At 39.8% G+C, this 19,672-nt stretch overlaps 2 protein-coding genes across 4 annotated transcripts in view; one reads left to right on the forward strand and one right to left on the reverse strand.

Moving 5' to 3' along the window:
- cutlet (chromosome transmission fidelity protein 18 homolog) overlaps positions 1-6,440 on the reverse strand; it is a 98,573-nt gene extending 92,133 nt beyond the window's left edge. Inside the window, exons 1-3 of the mRNA XM_037413467.2 lie at positions 6,223-6,440; positions 3,658-3,810; positions 465-775 (exon numbers count right to left, since the gene is read on the reverse strand). Coding sequence (XP_037269364.2) covers positions 465-775; positions 3,658-3,810; positions 6,223-6,298 — 540 coding nt within the window. The 5' untranslated portion in view covers positions 6,299-6,440. The remainder of the gene's footprint in view (positions 1-464; positions 776-3,657; positions 3,811-6,222) is intronic.
- Positions 6,441-6,818: 378 nt separating this feature from the next.
- LOC119161122 (polyisoprenoid diphosphate/phosphate phosphohydrolase PLPP6) lies at positions 6,819-19,443 on the forward strand. 3 transcript variants are annotated; one of them, XM_037413464.2, is made up of 3 exons: positions 6,819-6,935; positions 9,283-9,535; positions 11,411-19,443. In XM_037413464.2, the coding sequence occupies exons 2-3, from the start codon at positions 9,301-9,303 to the stop codon at positions 11,821-11,823; spliced, it is 648 nt and encodes a 215-aa protein (XP_037269361.1). In that variant the 5' UTR covers positions 6,819-6,935; positions 9,283-9,300; the 3' UTR covers positions 11,824-19,443. The 3 variants fall into 3 exon arrangements, with proteins under 3 accessions (XP_037269361.1, XP_037269362.1, XP_037269363.1); XM_037413465.2 differs by having other exon boundaries at positions 6,824-6,922; XM_037413466.2 differs by having other exon boundaries at positions 6,824-6,903.
- Positions 19,444-19,672: the final 229 nt, after the last annotated feature.

Consider the following 19,672-nt stretch of genomic DNA (forward strand, 5'->3'; position numbering starts at 1 on the left):
TTCTCTTGAACTGTGATGGGAGCCGTGGAAAGTCAAAAGGTGGAGAGGATATTGCAAAGAAGAAAGTTCGAAAAAATGGAAAGTGTGTAACGTCTGCCTTTAATGAGTGTGGCTGTTGGATGATTTTTTAGAAAAACAGAAGTAACTGTAACTGTATTTCTCGTTACAGTTGCTCAGTAAAAAAGTAACAGTATTACAGTTACTCTAAATTAAAAGTAACTAGTTACAGTTACAAGTTACCAAAAAAGGTAACTAGTTACTGCTCAAGAGTGCTCATAAAATGACCAATTAACCAGCCCCCCAACAAACACTTCTTTGATACATCCAAATGTTTGAAATTTTGAAAATAAAACCCAGATCTAGTAGGCGACATCATTAATTACCCAGGTCACAGCGTATATCACCGGCGCAACAACCACAAGGTCAGGTAAAGTAATCTAGAGGCAGCAGCTCAAGTTGTTTACCTCTACATCGTCAGCCCAGTCATCAGCTCTGAGCCCAACAAACTTGAGCCGTCCATCACGACCTCTCAGACCAGTAGTGAGCACGTAGGAACTGGGATCTTCCCACTGCGCCTGGAACAGGTCTTCTGTATTGGAAAGTGGTGGTGACGGGAGGGGAAAGTCATCGAGGGCTTTTTCTTGCATAGTGCACGTAGCACCATCACCATCAGGATCATGTTCACCCTCGTTAATGACGAGTTTTTTAGGCGAAGAAAACTCAAAAGGGGTGCTTGAATCATCATCTTCAAGCTTCAGTTTCTTGCGCACTGACTCTGAAAATGACATTTAAGCAAACAAGTTTTAAGAATGACACTGGAGCTCTTTCTGTACACAACTGATTTCACAAGTATTACATGCAATCACATGTAATGTCCTACAAATTGGCACTAGAAATTTCTACTTTGAAATGAAGAGATGCAGATGGACACACAAAAGCAGCCACTGTCACCATATTGTCTTTCATTACAGAATCTATTGTCAAAGCATTCATTCAATAGACTGAGCCTTCTCAATAAGGGCGTATCGAACAGTAACATATTTTAATAGAAAAATATACTTAAAGGGACTCTAAAGGCTAGTATTAAGCTGACATTGATTGTTGAAATAACTGTCCAGAAACCTCATACTGCTACTCTTGTGCCAAAAAAGTCGTTGTTTTGAAATGAAATCCCATTTAATTGGTCTGCATCCTATTAGTACACTTCAAATCACCTATGTGCATGCGGTCTTTTAGCCGTCACTGTTTAGTGCCCAACGTTGCCTGCCTTTATTATGTGGCCACCAGTAGCAGCAGAGCGAAAGTAGTGAAAGCCACAGTTGCAGCAATGGCCACTGAACAATTTTCTGCAATCTCAGAGCCGATAGTTCTTCTTGCTTGGTTCAACTGAGCCCGCTGCTAGATGATATCACCTATCCAGCCTAACCAGCCAAAAACTGAAATTTTGAGCCACTCTTGCCATTCTCCGTGGTAACCCCAGGCAGTTTTTTTTTTTTTGTGCGTAAAAGCATTTTATTACGCCTCTTGATGCGTGGAAAGTTTTTTTTTTTTAATTGCAGCTAGTGTGATTCCCAGTGATTAATTGTAGTCGGTGCTCTCACATCATGGGGATCATTTCGCAAATGTCCCGCTTGTGACACACGTCGTGCGATACATTTAGATTATTTGTTGGTAAGTAAGGCACAGCTGTTGATAATATTGCCGTGTTAGATGTCATACATTGAGTATTCACTCTGGCATAAATTGTCATTCGCCTTTAGTTGGATACCTTTAATTCAATTCAAGATACCTTAAATGCCCTGTCGTAAGACTAAGTAAAATAGGCACAGAAGAAAAAACAAAAAGAAGAACCCACTGGGGAAAAACGAAAGTTTACTAAAGAATGCTTGCAAAACACTATTACAAATAAAGCATTTATGGAAATAAAAAGAACAGAAGTACAGTACACTCTCGATAAGCGGAAATCTGTTAAACGGAACTGCTGCTTAAGTGGAACAACTGCCTCTGATGTGATTGTTTTCGTGCTTGAATTCTCCACCCTTGTTCATTTCTTGGTCAACCGAAAGCAATTTCCTGGCCCTTTCAGGTTCTGTTTAACGGGAGTTTACTGTACTAAAAGAAAAGTAATATATAATTCATGATAGCACACGAAATGTGTACAAAATACATGTTTCTTGAACATACAGTCAAATGCAATGAAAAAAAAAAAAAACATTTGCATGATGTTGCATTGTGACAAATGACATTACATTTATTCAGAGGGTCCAAGTTCTAACGACAAGAAATGTACATTTAGGAGTTGCTTAAGCTTATCTAAGTCTATAAGAACATCAGCAAAATAGGGAGAGAATTATATAAGCATTGGGTTGTGGAAAGGCCAACAAACTAAATGTATTTGTATTCTTGCAGCCATGATAAAGCCTAGGCCATTATTCGGTCATCATGCTTTGCTAGGCAAATGTTCAAACAGCAAGCATGATAAGATCATTCGATTAATGAAGCGATGAAATAAGGGTGGGAGTGCTACATTACAATGGCTACTTCATGTATGAAGAAAAAGGCAGAGTTGTATCCAAATTTTAGTTGACTGAAAGTTGCAAATGCATGAAGTAAATTGACTAGCTCAGTTTTCAACGACTTCTAACAGGCTGATTAAATACTCCTGATTGGGAGACCATATGAACACAAACTCGAGCTGTCCATGGACAAATGTTAAAAATGCCATTGTGTGGATGCTAGATTGATAATTAGGTAAGTAGTGAGAAATGCACCCATGGGATCAAGGAAGCATTGCCCCATATGGTTGTGCGGTGCAAGGCCCAGGAAAGGGCTTGTGCGAGATTAACACCTCACTATTTGCACACTGAAGCCCAAAACATTAGGTTTGTATTTATATAATAAAAGCTCAAGTTTTATTTTTTACAATTGAACGACATGGCTATAGATTTAGATTTGCCAAGATTCACAGATGTTATTAATGAGTTGAACATTCTTTCGAAGAACCAGACAGTCCTTGACCTCAAGGCTGTTAATTCTTCAGTGAACAATATCATCACAGGCAGAACGATAAGTTATAGGGTAGGTCATTTATGTAAATTAAGAAAATCAAGAGTCCTATTTCACAACACACCACCAGCGAGGCACAAAAACAAAAACCTGATTATTTGGTCTATAAAAAAAGATTTATGAGGCATAATAGACAGCAATCTCCTGTAGATATAAAGAATGCTTCATTGATTGTCAAATTGAAAATACCTGTTACAAAAAAAGAAAACTCTCACCTATCCTGTTTTTTTTTTTACATGTTATTGCTGGCTTCATTTAGGCTCTTTTCCCTCAAAGCTAGTTTGTCGAGTTCGGCTGCTGAGTGTGGCAGTGGCCTATAAGAGCAGCTAGCACTGTAAGATAACTCTCCAGGTAGAGTATCTTTTGCTGTTGCAGCTTCGGTAGAGTGGTTGAAAGGTGAGCTCTTCAAGGAGCCACAATGTGGAAACAGGTTTTTATTCCACTAAGGGCACAATGCGTTTTTCCTTTATATCCTTATGAAACGTTCGCAAAGCAATATGAGATTTTTGCAACAGCATGAGTGATTGACGTCAAAACAGCTAGAGGAGCAAGGCCATAATAGTTATCACCTTACAGCAAAAATGAACTTACCGAGAGTAGGAGTACCTGCATGTTTTCGTGAACTCTCACCAGGCTCTTCTAGGCTCTTTTTTCCCACAGAAGAGCTGGATCGTGGTGTATCCAAGTCTGACACATCCTCTCTACCAGACAGCACACGATTAGAAGGCAGCAATGGTGGAGCATCTGGTCAAAATGAAAAAAAAAAAAAAAAATTTTGCAGTTAAGCCATTTAACTTCGAATAGCTTTAGAAAATGTTTAGAAAAGCAAGAATTAATTCTATGCAGCATTTCTATATGGCCTTCAATATAATGTAAATTTATTTTCCCTTCTCAGTGTATCCAAAAAATCAATGCGGTTCTAAAGAATCTGGACAAAAAAAAATTTATATTGGAGTGGATTCTAGAGTGGATGAAAATCAAATTGAGCAGCTATTCTGTATGCCACAAAATTTCATGAATAAAGAGGCACTGTGAAAAATAATATTATGGCTAAACGTGCCACACACGTGTTTATTGAAGTTTTGTCAGCGTTTAAGCTAGAGCAGCATCAAATCATTCGCGCCCCAAATTTAGCAACACGTCGTGTACCAAGGCCGCTACGTACAATTATATCATACCCTCTTTCTCACCCCTGCCATGCCTCCTCAACTCATGAGACACACTGGCATCGCTGACCATTGTAGAGCTCTCATGAGTGCACTCGACGATTTGAGCTTCACCCGGTCATCACCTCAGAGATTGCACACTGACAAGTTGCGCGCAATCTCGAAGACCAAAGCCTAATTCGCCCGACAGCACGCGTGCCATCTGGCAACAGAAACGAAGATAGCGGAGTGGTTGATATCTGCACCAACAGGTGCCACCTCCGCACCAGCCGATTTTTTACTCATGCACACACGTCACCTAACAAGATCAGCAGCCTGGGTGACATTTCCCCTACACTGGATGTCATACTGTGAATGGGTGATTGAAAATGTGTTTCGCTGATCCGCAGTGACCTGCAGCGATTCACAGCTTTAAGTCATTGTAATATCTTACACAGTTTATGCAGAGAGCTTAAATCAGTCTGTAAATGTCCCTTATGATTTGCTGTACTGGCCCAACGTGTTTGTACAAAATAGTCAAAACCGTTTCAGGGTCCCTTTATATAGACTTCCTCAAAAGTACTGCAGAATAGAAGTTGACAAACAAAAGAAGTAAAATAAGGTGTTGTGGCAAGTTAATATCGCTGCAACCACAACTTCTGATATACAAGACAAACGAAGGTCGACCTGAAGCATAATACTGTGAACAACTCCTAAACATTCGGAAGGCAAACCAAAAGGCGTTCGAGAATTAGAATTTCCCATCACCATTAACCTTTTCCATATTGCTGAATACTATAAACATAATATTTCACATATTGCATGCACTAGTGAGTGTCTCCTTCACATGCAACGAGAACTGAAAGGGAGTCAGCAAAAAAACCAAATATTTGAGGTCACACTTGATCATAATTATGCGTGTGGCATGAGCACTTCTCTCGCACTTTATCTGTGCAGATGCCTGTTGGCACTGCAGAAGTCCTTCTGCTAGCACAAAACGTATACATATGTTGATAAATCACAAGCTGAAATTTATATGATGTGAAGCTGTTAATTAAATGCAATGTAACTAAATAGGTGAACACAACTGAGTTGATTTTCAAACTGTGCAATGCATAACCTCATGCGATGTTGGTGTTTACACATAACAGCACTTACAAGTCATGTTGAAATGTGAGCTCTAAAACAGGCAGATGTAAACTGGGAGATTCTGCTACAACAATGTTGCAGTAAAAGCAATGTTCATTGTTTTTCAAGAGAAGAACGGTGATGATGGGACAGAGTTATGACACATAACTAAATACATTTAAATATGCTGCATACGCTGTGCCACAGTACTAGCACATACTCATTTTGGTGGATAGACCAAAGATAACCCACACACCTGACCATTACTCAATGGTCCATGACTGGAGTAGCCCAAAACAAAGAGGTCCGAAAATTAAATAAGCCATTGAACATCGTGTTATTTCATGAACTATGTCTGCTTCGGTGAAATCTCCGAGTCTACATCATATTACATGTTTTATGCGGGCATTCACCATTTTCCTACATCAAACAGGAGTGCGTTTGCCATTATGACTCTCTCGGAACTGACGATGGAACTCAGCAGGCCAATAATAGGTTACCCATATACGTAAATATCATATGTGCTTTTCATTATCAGGTCCGTGTATTCGTTTTTAGCTATAAGTACGTTGGAGTAGTTTTATGCGGCGATTTCCTACTTTGATTTATAACAGAGGTGCGCTCACTTGTAGTACTAGCCTGTTAACATTCAGTGTTATTATATATATGAGCTTGTATTATATAGATGAGCTGGAGCTCGCATACGGCGCGCACACTTCGGTGAAGTATGTATGAGCTCTCGACGAACCCATCAAGGTCAAACAAGCTGCGGACTAGGCTTCCCATTATATATATATATATGAAAAAAGAAGAGCGAAAGAAGAATATGCATCGAAAGCAATTAATCATGAACCATCGATCGTTCAGCGAAAGCGGAACTCACTGCTGTGGAGCTCATCCGCGAGCTCCAATTCATCTGCGTAGAGATCGTCGTACTCGTCGTAATCATCATAATCCATTTCGTCTCGTTCTTGGAAGTGGCTGAATGAGGCTCCCGCTGAATGTGTGTAACGTTCGCGTCACTTCAGACCATCATCAGAGCAATGATGTGACCTCCTTCAGTAATGTGTTCTGCTTCCTAGCAGCACCTCGACAAACTTGCACAAAAAAGCGCGCGTCGCTACAATCCGCTGCCGCCTACGGGCCTACGGCTACGAACGGGCGCCAAGCTTTTGGCTACGTTGCGATAGAAACCGTAAAAAATGAATGGTTTGAAACATAATGGCCATGACGTCACCTTATGTTTTTTGGCGCTTTCAATGCACCAAATCACTGCCCTCGAGACTTGTAAACTAAAACATAAATTTGTAATTTTTTTGTTTTAATTAAATAAATTGCTGTAACTATTTTACTTTTCAAAATTTATTACTGGTAAATAAATAAAACTTGGTGTAGAAAATTTTGATAATTGCTGCGTTCATTTATGTACATGCATTAAGTTGCTTGAGTTGAATGGAAACAAACAAAAAGTCGTCTAGCCACCACACCATTGCCGGCTTTGTCGCTTGTTTTCTTTCTCCCCTCGGCTGCTCTCTGTGGAATCTCTGTGATCATTTTGCTGAAGGTTGTGGGAAGTATTTGAGGTGATCCGTCACCGTACGTTTTCCGTACTTTTTTTTCTCATATATAGCAGCACTTATGTATCCTGTTTCTTAATCCTAGGCGCTTTCGTTAATGTACTACGCCTCGTTTCACCGAATTCTTTGCACATGTCTTAAGTTTCGCTTGTTGTGATCATGCAAAGTGAATGTGTGTTCAAAAAGCGCTGCGTGTGTGACTGGCTTTTCAGAATAGCCCGGTACATCAGAGCGAGTAATCAGAGTTGATATCATGCTTGCGTTGGTCGTGATGATGACCACGTAAGCGAAATTATCCGTGCAATACGTACCTACCACCAGCGAAATCGTGGTGAAGCGTATATCTGCCAGCATACTCACGAAGTTCGAACCATTCGCTCATGTTTTAGTGGTTGCGCTGTTTCTTGCCGTGGTTTTGTTTGTGTGTGTGTCTGTGTCGAGCTCACTCCGATAATCGCGACATGCTTACTTGCTTGTGCGTGCTAGGAAATGCGTTGCAAATAAAAGGACGCTAGAATTGGGCAGCTCTGGAACGAATACAAAGGACCAGATAAAGACAGTACATGCGCTGTGACAGCTAAAATGAGACCTTCTATATGAACTCAAACCAACTCGTCCACCTATCTGTCATTCTAAAGGACGTTAAATGAAAAGTATGAAAGTTGCAGTGGTATAAAAAGTGATGTGTTCATCCAGTAACATCCATCACTTTCTCGCGCAGGGTCGTTTCCAAAGTCATTGCAGAGCACGCACAGTTAGCGCTGAAACTTCGCATTCTAGCTATGTGTGCCATAAACCTACTTACGGAAGTTGTCAAAAGTAGCCACATAACAGCCATTGTGTGTAACTGCACATTAACGCAACATGAACCCCCTACCTCCACGCTTGCCTTCCTTATTGGTTTTCACAAAAATAATAATTGCAAGTGCAGTTAGGCAATACTTTTTCATCTGTTTCTTCCTTTTGGCCCAGAAAATGTTATTGGTGTGCCTACAAAAATAACGAAAAATCTCTGAAAACGCTGCCTGACTTGTGTTTTACTCTGCGAGTGAATGTAACAAAAGTGGGTGTTTTAATATCTGGTGTTAGTGATGGCATACCGATATTTGTTTTCAAACATATGTCAGCTACATGTCAATCATACTTTAAATTCAGAAAATCTGACAAAGAAAACTGCAACATTTGGAAGATTTATGAGTGAAACCATATGAATTGAATATTGTTGGCTAATGCTGTTGTGGCACACAGTTGTTTTTCCAAAATCAAAAAAGCTTGACCAAAGTGTGACAGCCGATTGCCTCTGCTTCTAAAGAAAAAGTTCCACTCGTGTACCCGGTGATATTCTCCAACAGTGGTGTCAGTGATCTTGCAGTTTTGACATTAGTCCAGAGCACGCACACATGGATGCAGGCACATGTGCATCGGCCTGTGAGGTGGAGATATTCATGTCTTCTAAAGTCTTATCTGATTAAGTGTTTTACTTTGTTTGCAACTATACGATTGTGAATTTATTCTCATCTCGTGTTGTTGTGTGTAATGTTTATGTCAGGTAAATGAGTGGAATGGCTATGAAGAGCCAACTCTGTGGTACATGTTTAGTTTGCCCTCTGTCGCACCTACAGGGCTGGAAAGTTCTAAAAAGAGAAATAAAGACTTGTCATTCCTCTCTAGATTTTTTTAGCACCAGAAGTTTCACTGGAGCCACTCAGCAAATCCAGATTTTTTTACTCGTGGCTGCATTTGCTTTAGAGGAGTTCTGACATGAATGTCATATATTTTGAAATTATTGCTATAAATAAAAACATTGGTTTTGAGAACCCTAAAAAGAGTATTGGGGTGCCTGGGAATGCATCGAACGTATATTTAGTATCGCTAATTTAAAAAGCCACCTTCGGTTTCAATATGGAGGAAGGGATTCTCTGCGACATAGTGTGGCGTCATGCGAAAGCTGGAATTCGCGACGTATTAGCAGCAGATTGGTCGTCTGCTCATTGTACACGTAAACTATGATGACTACACTGTCCCTAGGGACCCCAACAGCAATTTCTGCGATTGAGGCTGCGTGCAGGATGCAGAGTTCGCAAACTCAGTGGAACTAAGTTGACTAGTCGAAATGATGTCTATTGCGGTGTGGCTGGTTTGGTGATGCTCAGCGACGTAAACTTGAAAATCAAAGAAAATATTTGTACGTGCTGGCAGACTCGGGTGTATGGATAGTCTTAACACTGCATACCAAGGAAACAAAAAAATGGCCCTTTTTCAATAACTCAAAATCGTGTCAGTACTGCTTTAAGACATACTGTGTACTTTCTTTGATGCACCAGTTACTTTCATATAAATTTCACACTTGATCTCTTTTCATGCAGGAGAGTGGCGGCTGAGCCATGTCTAATTGGAAACAGCACCCTGTGCTACTAAATCTGAAGGCTGCTGATGAGAACATCTCAAGCGGCCTGTTCCTGGCTACAAACAACCAGTCACCTTTGGCACAGTACCGCTCTGTCATGCAAATGCTCGAGTACTCAGCACATGGCATCCCATGGCTCTTGGGGACGTGCTCACTCATTTGGTTCGTCACAGACCGAGATTTGGAGGCATTTTATGTCAATTTGCTGATAGGTGTGTGTGCCAATGTTTTCAAACTACATGTGTGGATATTTTGTTTTGTCCAGAATCACATGAGCCAAAACAGGTTTTATTTGTATGCGGTTTATGTGGCAAAGGCCGGATCATGTTATTCACAGTGGCCTTGCCTAGCTCATGGCAGTTCTTACTTTCAATTAATACTATAATCATTAGTAGGTATAAGTATACATGTCAATATGTATATACAGTGTTGTAAAATGTTAGACCTCATGAAGCAGCCCTAAGCTCAATGTCTTGTTTAAGTTTGTTAGAATAAAGTGCAGGTTGCCATGGCTGAACTGTACATTATCAACGGCTTCAGACTCTTCACTTTCTGCAGTTCTGAAAAAATTTGTTGCAGCTCTTGGTGGCTATTGAAGTTGGCTGCTATGGTGCTTGGACTGTGTGTTGAGGCGTTATTTTTGTGGTTATGATATGTGGTTGTGCTTTGCTTATTGCACTGATTACTATTTCACTTATCTGGGCCCAATACACAGATATACTTGATAAAGTAGATGGGAAGATGACTGCCACCATAGCTCAGTCAGTAGTGCGGCGGACGGGCTTTATTCGAACTTTACAGGTTTGGTCACTGCCGACTGCAAGTTATCTTTTTATTCACTTGAATTTCTCCTTTATATCACCACTTATTACAGAAAACATCCCCAGGGGCATGGTCGAAAATTTGGGGGGGAGGAGGAAAGGGGGGCCAAGCAGACAGATGTGGTTAAGTGCCATTTTGTGCTCTATACACCACGATGAAAAAAAAAAATTAGTGAGGGGGGGGGGGGCGTGGGCCCAGTGTGTCACCCTCTGGCTACGCCACTGAACATCCCCTGTACGTGCCTTGGCTTGATTTTTTGTTCGTTCACATTAATGTTGTATGTAACTAAAAAAAGGAACCCTTAAAATTTCCCCAAATTTGTTGACAAGGTTTTTGCCTTGTTTTCGCATAATGCAAACTTGTTAGCATACAAAGGGTTTAGTGCATTTGAAGTACTTTTGGTTGTAAAATAATGAGCACCAACTTACTCTGCGATGTGTCATGCCGATGTATGGCTGCGAAGGGGTTATACAGATTTAGCTATTGTTGTGTTCAATTTGTCTGTACTTTTTCCACATTTTCACTGCACAGTTTCAAGCTCATGAACTATCATTGCAGTAGTACATTCTAAGTGTGACATAATGGACTCCTGGGAACAAACATTAGTGCTTGTGTGGTGCAGGTTTTATGCTTCTGCATTTATGTCTTGTGCCTTTAACTGCTGGTATTGTCCAGCACATGCTGAACTTCTATTTGAATGCCCATTTTTCCCCAGATTCATGGCTGTCATTCCATAAGAAAAATTATCTTTGTCAGGATCCAAACTCTAAAAATGAGTAGCATAAAGGTCTAGTTGCAATGTTGCATGTAAATTGACATGACAGCAAAGAATTTTAGATACCTTAGCATTGAGAATGGGCAATAAAACCATCTTTTAATTTTATTTGAAATTAATGGCACAATTTCTTAGCAAACCATCCAGCAGTGCAGTCGAATTTTTTCTAGCATATAAGCTGCTAATGTGCAAGAGAAATCATCCACTGCTTCGTTTCAGCACATTAGCACTGGTAGTCCCAGCATTGCAGAAAGTTAAGGAACAGGGCCTATATGTTGCCTGTACTTTTTAAAATGAACAGTGCCATGCAGCTACTGACACTCTTACACTGCTGAAATGAATGGTGAATGGTACACTACCTGAACTGGTAGTTCACGAACTGCAGGTGAATTGAAAAGACTTTACGGTTTGCTAAATGCAACATGTTGATTGCTGTGGATGCTTGTAGCCACCAGACTCTGAAGTCTGATTTTTTTTCTACTGGTTACAGCGCTCGTGTTGGACCTCATTGCTGTGGCCATCATTAAGGCTGTAGCTCGGCGGAAACGACCCGCAGTCAACGTGAACGACATGTTCTTCACTGTATCTGTTGACAACCACTCATTTCCCTCGGGTCACGCATCACGTGTTGTCTTCCTGGCATGCCTGTTTCTCAACTACACGACAATTAATGTAGTCTTCAAGTTTGTCACATTGGTGTGGAGCCTTTCTGTGCTTGCATCACGAGTGCTGCTGGGACGGCATTATGTTGGTGATGTTGTAGGTGGTGCCATACTTGGACTGATTGAGTATGTCATCATTATGATCATTTTTTGGATGAGCACGGACAGTGCACTGTATTTTGCATCATTCTTCACAACATTTGACATCCTGCACGGTGGCATTAAAGAAGTAGAGGTTTGAACAAAGCTGGGGAGCTGCACGAGACATTTGTTGAAGACAGCCCTATTACTTAATGCCACTTTTCTTGGTGCTCAAGGTACAGCTTATAGGTTTTGCTGTGATCATGATCTTCATCAACATTGTAGATGTTTGGACTCCTCTTGGGAAGACTCGGTCTGAAATTAAAGAAATCTGTACAAAAAAGTGGTAGCAACAAATTGTGCACCAGCGTATAAAGATCCCTAAATCTTTTGCTATGCTTTTTTTGCAATTTGCAATAACATTGCATTTAAAACAAATTTGAAAGACCATCGAAATCAATTTCTTCGCTAAAATGTCTTGACTTCTTACCAGCATTGAGCATGTAAAAAAACAACCCTGTTGCACATATCACACAGTGATAACTGCTCCTGCACAATGTTACAGAATGCTACAAAAACAGCCGAAGCTCAAATAATGTCATGGCACCATTATTACCTATGAAGCCACTTTCCTCGCTCTCAAAGATGGCATATGTTTAGGAAGTCACAAGCCTCAGCTGTGCATTCTAAGATCAAAATGGGATGCATAACATGACATGGCACAGCTAAAATGCAAACTTTGGATTTCTGTGAAGTTGCAGTGTATAAACCTGCTGCTAGAACTGTGCCATGCGGCACGAAAAGAATAGATTTAAATGGACCCTGACTCAGTTTCAACGACTGTCTACGAAGCTACTGAGTCAACAGCATAACTATTTGCGATCATTATTTGACTAAGTTAAGTTCTTTGTGTAAAGGGTGTAATTTATTATAAGGCTTTATATGCATCACTGCAGATCGCAGAAGTGACACCACACGAAGCTGTCAGCTACCCTTCAGACATGGTATGATTTTGCATTGTCACTCGTGCAATTGATATGATTCACTACCACTGTGATATCATGGGTAAATTCTGAAACTTTATCGTGAACAAATGTTTTTTTTAGTGGTCTCTCTCGACATGTCACTATTTCTCACATTTGAAAAAGAGTCGGAGAAGGAGATTGTGTTGCACTTGGGAGCCTCTGGCAGCCAGTCAGTGTCATCGGCTTGTGTTGCAACATGCTGAAAGTTTACATAAGCTGCACCACTAGTTTTAATTTCACAGTTTATTTCTCAAGCACAATGTGTCACGCTTGCTGCAGTATGGGCTGTAAATTTTGGAAGTGGCGACATGTTGAACTGCAACATGTCCCCATGAGCTTGTGCAGTGCAACTGGCAAGTGCAATGGTTGCAGTGCATTAGTACAGTGAGCTCTGGGCCGCATTTAGAAATTAACCACCAGAGGAGACGTGAGGGATCTAGAACAGCCGGTTTAGTTGTGGCACTTTTTGTTCAAGAGATCAAGCAGACAAACACGAAGTGTGGCCTCCACAATCTCCTATGTGCCAACGGACGACTGCGAAAGGCTGCGCTTAGCCTTGACCGCTTGACGAAAAAGTTGAGGGGGAAATTCTCTTGGTACAACATGTTTTATTTAATGGTGCATATGACTCACTCTAATTGTAGCCTAACTGCTTTCGTAATTTCAGCAAAGTATTTTGGGACTCTTTGATGACTGAAAAAAAATTAATTGGGCGGGAGTAAAATGTAACATTAGTCTACTAGAATTCTAGCATACCATTGCCGGGGCATAGGTGTTCTGCAAGTTTGCAAAATTCTTAATGTAATAAGTGACAGCTTATGCTGCAGAAAACTTCACTCCCTCTTTTGTCACATTTGCTTGCTTCTATCCTCACCATTACTAATTGCTTTTGAAGTTTCCTGTGATAAACTGCCTCCCAAAAAGCACTTAAACAAAATCTAGAAAACTGCACATTTCGACAGTACCGTTGAGGCATTCTGTAAAGGAGTGCACTGAATCGGAAGAATGGCTGAGCATAGCATGATGTTGTTTATTAAGAACAGTTCTCGTAAATCATGTCATGTTTGTAGTTTACTGAAGAGTGCCACAGAAAACATTAGATTAGACTGTTAAACAGATGGCAGAAGTTAACGACGTTAGGGCTAGTGGCACTGGATAATGAAATGAAAAAAAAAAACAGCGTTTAAGAGACAAGGAAAATAAATAATGATGGGTGTGGGGTGGGTGGTGCAAGCATTTGCCACTTGTGGAAGAGCCCCAGCATGCTTTTCAGGGAAACGAAGAACCAAGCTATTGCTGCCTTCAGGATTAGCTCATAAAACATTTAAGATCGTGGCAGCAAAACCATACTAGACTCAACAAGAAGGCCATGGTTCGCATCAAAAGTGAGGCCCGCTTTCGGGGGTTCAGAAGAGATTCGGCTTATGAGGTATTCAAAAGACAAAGTCTCTTTTAAAGAGAATCTGCTGCACATTTGCGAAAACTGAAGTCTGATCTTGCTGCAAGAAAAGATGGAAAGCATACTCATCACTTTGTAGCAGCGAATGGGCCTTCAGCACAAAAAATGCCTACACATCCCTAGATTTTCCGCTTTCAGTAGTACTGCATGTTTCATTGAAACAATGTCATATAATGGTGCTCATAAACATAATCAGATATTCTATTCTAATTCCTTATAGGGAAACTTCGTTGTCGTAAACTAAGACCCTGACATTGTCACACACCTGCATGTGCTCATTCAAATTGTAACTTGGTGTTTGTACTCGTTCATTAGGATTGTAGAACATAGGCGTGCTGTCATCTCAGACAGATTTTTAAAATCTTTAGGTCATTCATTCTTGAATGCAAAACAGTGTTACTTAGTTTGTAAAAAATAACCCGTATTATCTTCAAATCATGAAACTGCATTTAGAAAAATACTCTCCTTTTAAGTACAGAAGCAACACTTCTGTTGATTGAAAATTGTAAATTATGCTTAACTTGGAAAACCTATCCCGTACAGCATTCTTGCTGTGTGAAAATGCGTATTTAGCTTGTAAAAGCAACCTGGAATGTACTTGATACCTGGAACAGCGTCTCAAAAACTACTCATAATAAGGAAGAAAAAGAAAGCAACCAAATTTTTGTATAAAATATGCAAAGCCCAGAAAAAAATGGCATTATGTATGGGAGGGTTTCATCTAATATTTATTCAGCTGGTGTTCTGAACAGCTCATTGGACATTCCAGCTTTAAAGTTACAATAAATTGAAACTTGTAATGCTAGCAACACATAAAAACATTCACAATTTTGTGCACTGTTTTTATTGTGCTTTTAAATAAAATATAAAATTGTTAATAGGGCCAAGAACTCAACCAGTCACACACAGCTGTAGCATTGTATCTGCAGTTTTTCTTGCTTGAAAAGGGCGATGTTATCGTGAATGCATGCTTCTCATTGTATGATGTGGGTCTACCAACATCATTTATTCATCAGGTAGCTGCATGCGCACAGCCGTATTGAGCTTAGCTATAGCGGATCAAGTTTTCACACTGCTGCTGAAGTACGGCACAGAGCAGAATTTGTCTCATGTTCACATCAGGGGGCTTTCTGCCACCTAAGTATGTGGATTCTTTTTGTCTTAAAGTAGGCTTTCACTAATGAGACAATAGTATGATGAGGCCATGCCCTTGATAGCAGACAGTTAGTTCTGAGTTCATTGCATACATTATTTCTGCCATTTACTATGCTTCAGCTTTTCTTGACTGAAAATTTCATTAACCATGGAAAAAATTGGAAAATACTCTCTTCAGCTATTATCCATGAATATGATTGCAGTAGTAGTGCTTAATCACTCACTAGAGACAGTTATAGTGCTGCCTTAATTTTTTTTCCTTGCATAACATTTTCCACAAGTGCCAGTAACATGCATACCCTGTACCTCTCAATACTGCTCCCACCAACTTGGATGGTTTTGATTGTACATTTTTATAATACTTGAATGGCACCATAGGACTGCTACTTCACCTTGAGCAATGAAACCACTTTCGTGCCTGTAGTTAGTGAATAAAATGCAAGGGCAGTCCTGTATGTCTCGATTTTTTTGGAGTTGCTTTGATTTTAGAGCCCCCATTGTTGATAAAGGACTCAAAGTAACGCACAAGCAGCAGTCATTTTGTTATATCATTCACAATTTTGTGCACTTGTTTCACATTTATGAAATTGACAACTATCTAGTTGTAGTTTTATGGTGTGTACTTCCCACTTCATAGTAACAAAGTGAGCTTTTTGTATTGTTTGTTCTTATTGTGCCCCTGTCTGCTTGTGTTACTATGAAGACCTTGTACGAACAAGCCCAAATTTCAACCACATTAAAGTGCATATTTTGAGAGCAGTACTACGATTCATGAAATATGAGCCAGCTTTCATTGTGCGGTTCCATCTCTGTGTGTGTTTCCACTTTGCAACGCCGTTTTTCAAGTACAAATGTGTCATTGTGGCCTGACTCTCTGACTGGTTCTCCGAGGTCATTTACGGTAGTTGCTTGAAAAAAGTTCTGCGTGAGCATTTGTGCATGCAAGACATCACTGTTGACTGATGCCTGCTTTGATAGTCACTCGAGAGTCCACTTGCACGAGAGGCCATTGCAGTGGAAGCAGCTTTCTAGTTGTAGGATATGTTTTCTTGTAAAACAGCCAGTCTATGTAAACTGACGTTCAGCATGAAAAAGTGCCGCATACTTTTTTGGCAATACTTCAGAGTCTAGCTATGTAAAGAAACAATATAGCTATTGCCATCCACACAACTTGCGTAAAGCTAAAAGCCATTATTCAAGGAGAAGAGGCTGAGGCACACGTTTTTCATTTCTAGTTCCAAGTGTACATAATGAAAATGTCAACGTACATAAACTGAATTTCACAAGGGGAAAAATATTACTAATAGCCCTTGGTGTTTTTCGAAATTGTTTCTTGAAGTAAGGGCTTTTTTTTCACTCTCCACATGGAATGATCATTTCTGCTTTTAAAGCTTTGTTAATGTTTTGTTAGATAATGTTCTTACTTTTCTTATACACACTGTGTACTAATGGGCATTGAACATCGATTGAAAACTAATTGGCAAATTGCAACTTCTGGTGTCATGTGTCATGTGGGAATCTGTAGGACGGATACTAGTTTTATTTACTGAATTAATTTATTTATTTTACACAAAATATAGGTTGTATTGTCAGTGAAACAAGCATTGTGGAGAAAATACCAGGCATATAAAAGGAGAAGATAACAAATCAGACTTCTTTTACCCATGAACCTTTTGTTCATTTATATATCTCTTCACTTGTGAAATTGTTATTGCAAGAGCACTTTTCTTTTAGAATAATACATGATTGCACACATGCTGTAGACAAGCCTCCAGGTAGCTGAAAGTTTATCATTGTGCTATGTGTTTGTTCACTAGTTGCGATCAGTGCAAGTCAAAGATTGTGATTAGACGAGCCTTACTTCTCAAACCAATTGAATAGTCCAGGCTGTGGGTTCTCAAACTTTGTTCCGCCGAACCTGGGGGTTCTACTAAGGGTGTCTTATGGTGTCGTGAGTGGCCAGAACGACTGCAACCCACCTCCGCTCTACCCCCATCTGCACCTCTTTTTTGTTTTGTTTCTTTAGAAATGCAAATTAGGGGGTTAGGGGTTCTGCAACACTCTTGAAAAGCCTTTGGGGTTCCCTAAGGCCAGAAAGTTTCAGAACCCCCCCCCCCCCCCCCCCTGGCCTAGGCTGTGCTGGCCTTAAACTACAGTTTTAACTGAATGAGTTCCTTGTTTTGCACACTTTTCTTCACTGATGTTGCAACTTTTACCTCGTGCCTGAAAGAGTGTAATAAGATCCACCACATGATTGTTGCTTCAGTTGCAAGTAACTATTGCATGAAGTGTAATATTTTGATATTATACTTATCTCCATGGGGATGTGCATTGACTATGTATATTGACAGGAATAATGATGCAAAAAATAATCTCTTGTATGGAAAAAGAAAGTTGTACCTATTTGTATATATAAAACAAATTCAGACGTGTGTTTGATTGTTTTGACAGACCGTATACAACATCTTGCATATGGGTGTCTGTGACTGCTCTTACTTAAAATTCATGAATGTTATTACAAAAGCTTGTTCCTAATTCGACATACCGCTTGAACGTGTTGTCGTTTCAATGTAGATATGATTTTTTTTTTTATTTATGCCAGATGTTGTTGCTTCTGAAATAGCCAGCCATGGTTATTGTACATGTATGTTGGTTTCCTGGAGACTGCTATGGGACACGAATTTCACTGGTGCCTGAGTATACACAATGTGAATGCCAATAGGCTCAACATTAAAAGTTTGAATACCTAGCAGGTTCAACACGCTTACATTTCAAAGTGACTTGTATGCACTGTAATGTTATTGGGACTTTATTGCCGTGAAAAAAGCAAGGTTGACCTTTTCTCGCTGTTATTAACTTAACTGCACGTGCCACATATGTTCAACTGTAATCTATTGCTATTGTTATGTAGTGAAATGCAAACACATTTTATGTGTACGCAGCCAGTGAGCATGAGCATAATCTTCCACATTGACAAATGAGTTTCATCACCTGACAACATGACTAGAAGTACCGTAGTTGTGCATGTTTGTGTCTTCGGTTAACATGTATAGAATGAGCTCTATGCCAGCCCACTAATACTGAGTAGGTGGATATGCAAAGAGAAGAGTTAAGAATTCTCTCCATAGTGTCATAAATAAATATTTTCAGAGTAATGAATAAATTATATAAGGTTAAAATAACAGAGCTTGGTAAGGAGACATACTTTTTCAAACAGTGTTGGAGCAGGACAGGAATAGTGATGTGTACCCTCAATTTCTGTCCCATTTTTTTGCTCTTAGCCGTACTTATACAGTAGACTCTCAGTAAAGGGGAATCTGTTAAACAGAACTACTGCTTAAACGGAACTATTATTTCTGCAATGCTTGGTTTCGGGCTTGCATTCTTCACCCATGTTCACCTCTCAATAAGCGGAACTCCTGTTAAATGGAACATATTTTCCCGGTCCCTTCAGGTTCTGTTTACTGAGAGTCTACTGTATATAAATATATGTAATAAGAGCATAATAGTGTGCAATTATTCTTTGAAAAGAATTCTGGCACACTGTTTCTATCTTGTCAGCAGCAAATACACTTTCAGCAAACACCAATGTTTTAGTCGCATGTCTGTGCTGAAGGAGATGCATACAACTGTGATAACGATTCTTTTTCTCTCAAAAGGCCTGGGTTTTTGTGGTTGAATGTTTCTGGCTGGATGTGTTTCTTGTTTATTTGGGAATATACTTGTATGTAAATAGATTCTTATTGTTGTCTTAGCAAACAAAGCTTGAGATCACAGAAATTTCGCCCGTGTATTTTTAACGTATAACGATATTGTTATACTAACAGTCATTCTCCAGAGGGAAAAATGTAGCCTGATGTGGTGGCCAGCACTGGCAGTCACAGCCAGTGATTGTGGTGAGTGAGCACTGCAGGACTATGTTATCCCTGTCGAGTTTTGTGTGAGTAGATGTGTGATACAAAGGCATGCTTCTTTTACAAACTTCTGTAAATGTCGAACCCTTTTGTGTAGGGCATTTCTTCAGAATGTTGAGATTTATTGTGTGACGTGCTGAACTAAAGTACCTCAATTACAGGAGTGTGTTACTTAGTCCTGCCTTAGCACCTACTTAAAACAATAAAATGGATGTTTTTGTCCTGTTTGTAGCTTGCATATGTGATACAACCTTGCTTTTCTTTTTTTTAAAGCTTCACGCATAAAACAGACACTTAATTTCACATTCCATACCCTAAAAAATTAATTTGCTCCTCCTTGAAATGGTGGTATTTGTGGAGACTGAAAAAGCATTTTTTTAGGGTACATTTATATGTCATAATGTACTGCACAGTGCTAAAAGAACCAGACATCGGCCGAGGTGACAACAACAACAC

Source organism: Rhipicephalus microplus, chromosome X (genome assembly GCF_043290135.1).
Source record: "Rhipicephalus microplus isolate Deutch F79 chromosome X, USDA_Rmic, whole genome shotgun sequence".
NCBI lineage: Eukaryota > Metazoa > Arthropoda > Arachnida > Ixodida > Ixodidae > Rhipicephalus > Rhipicephalus microplus.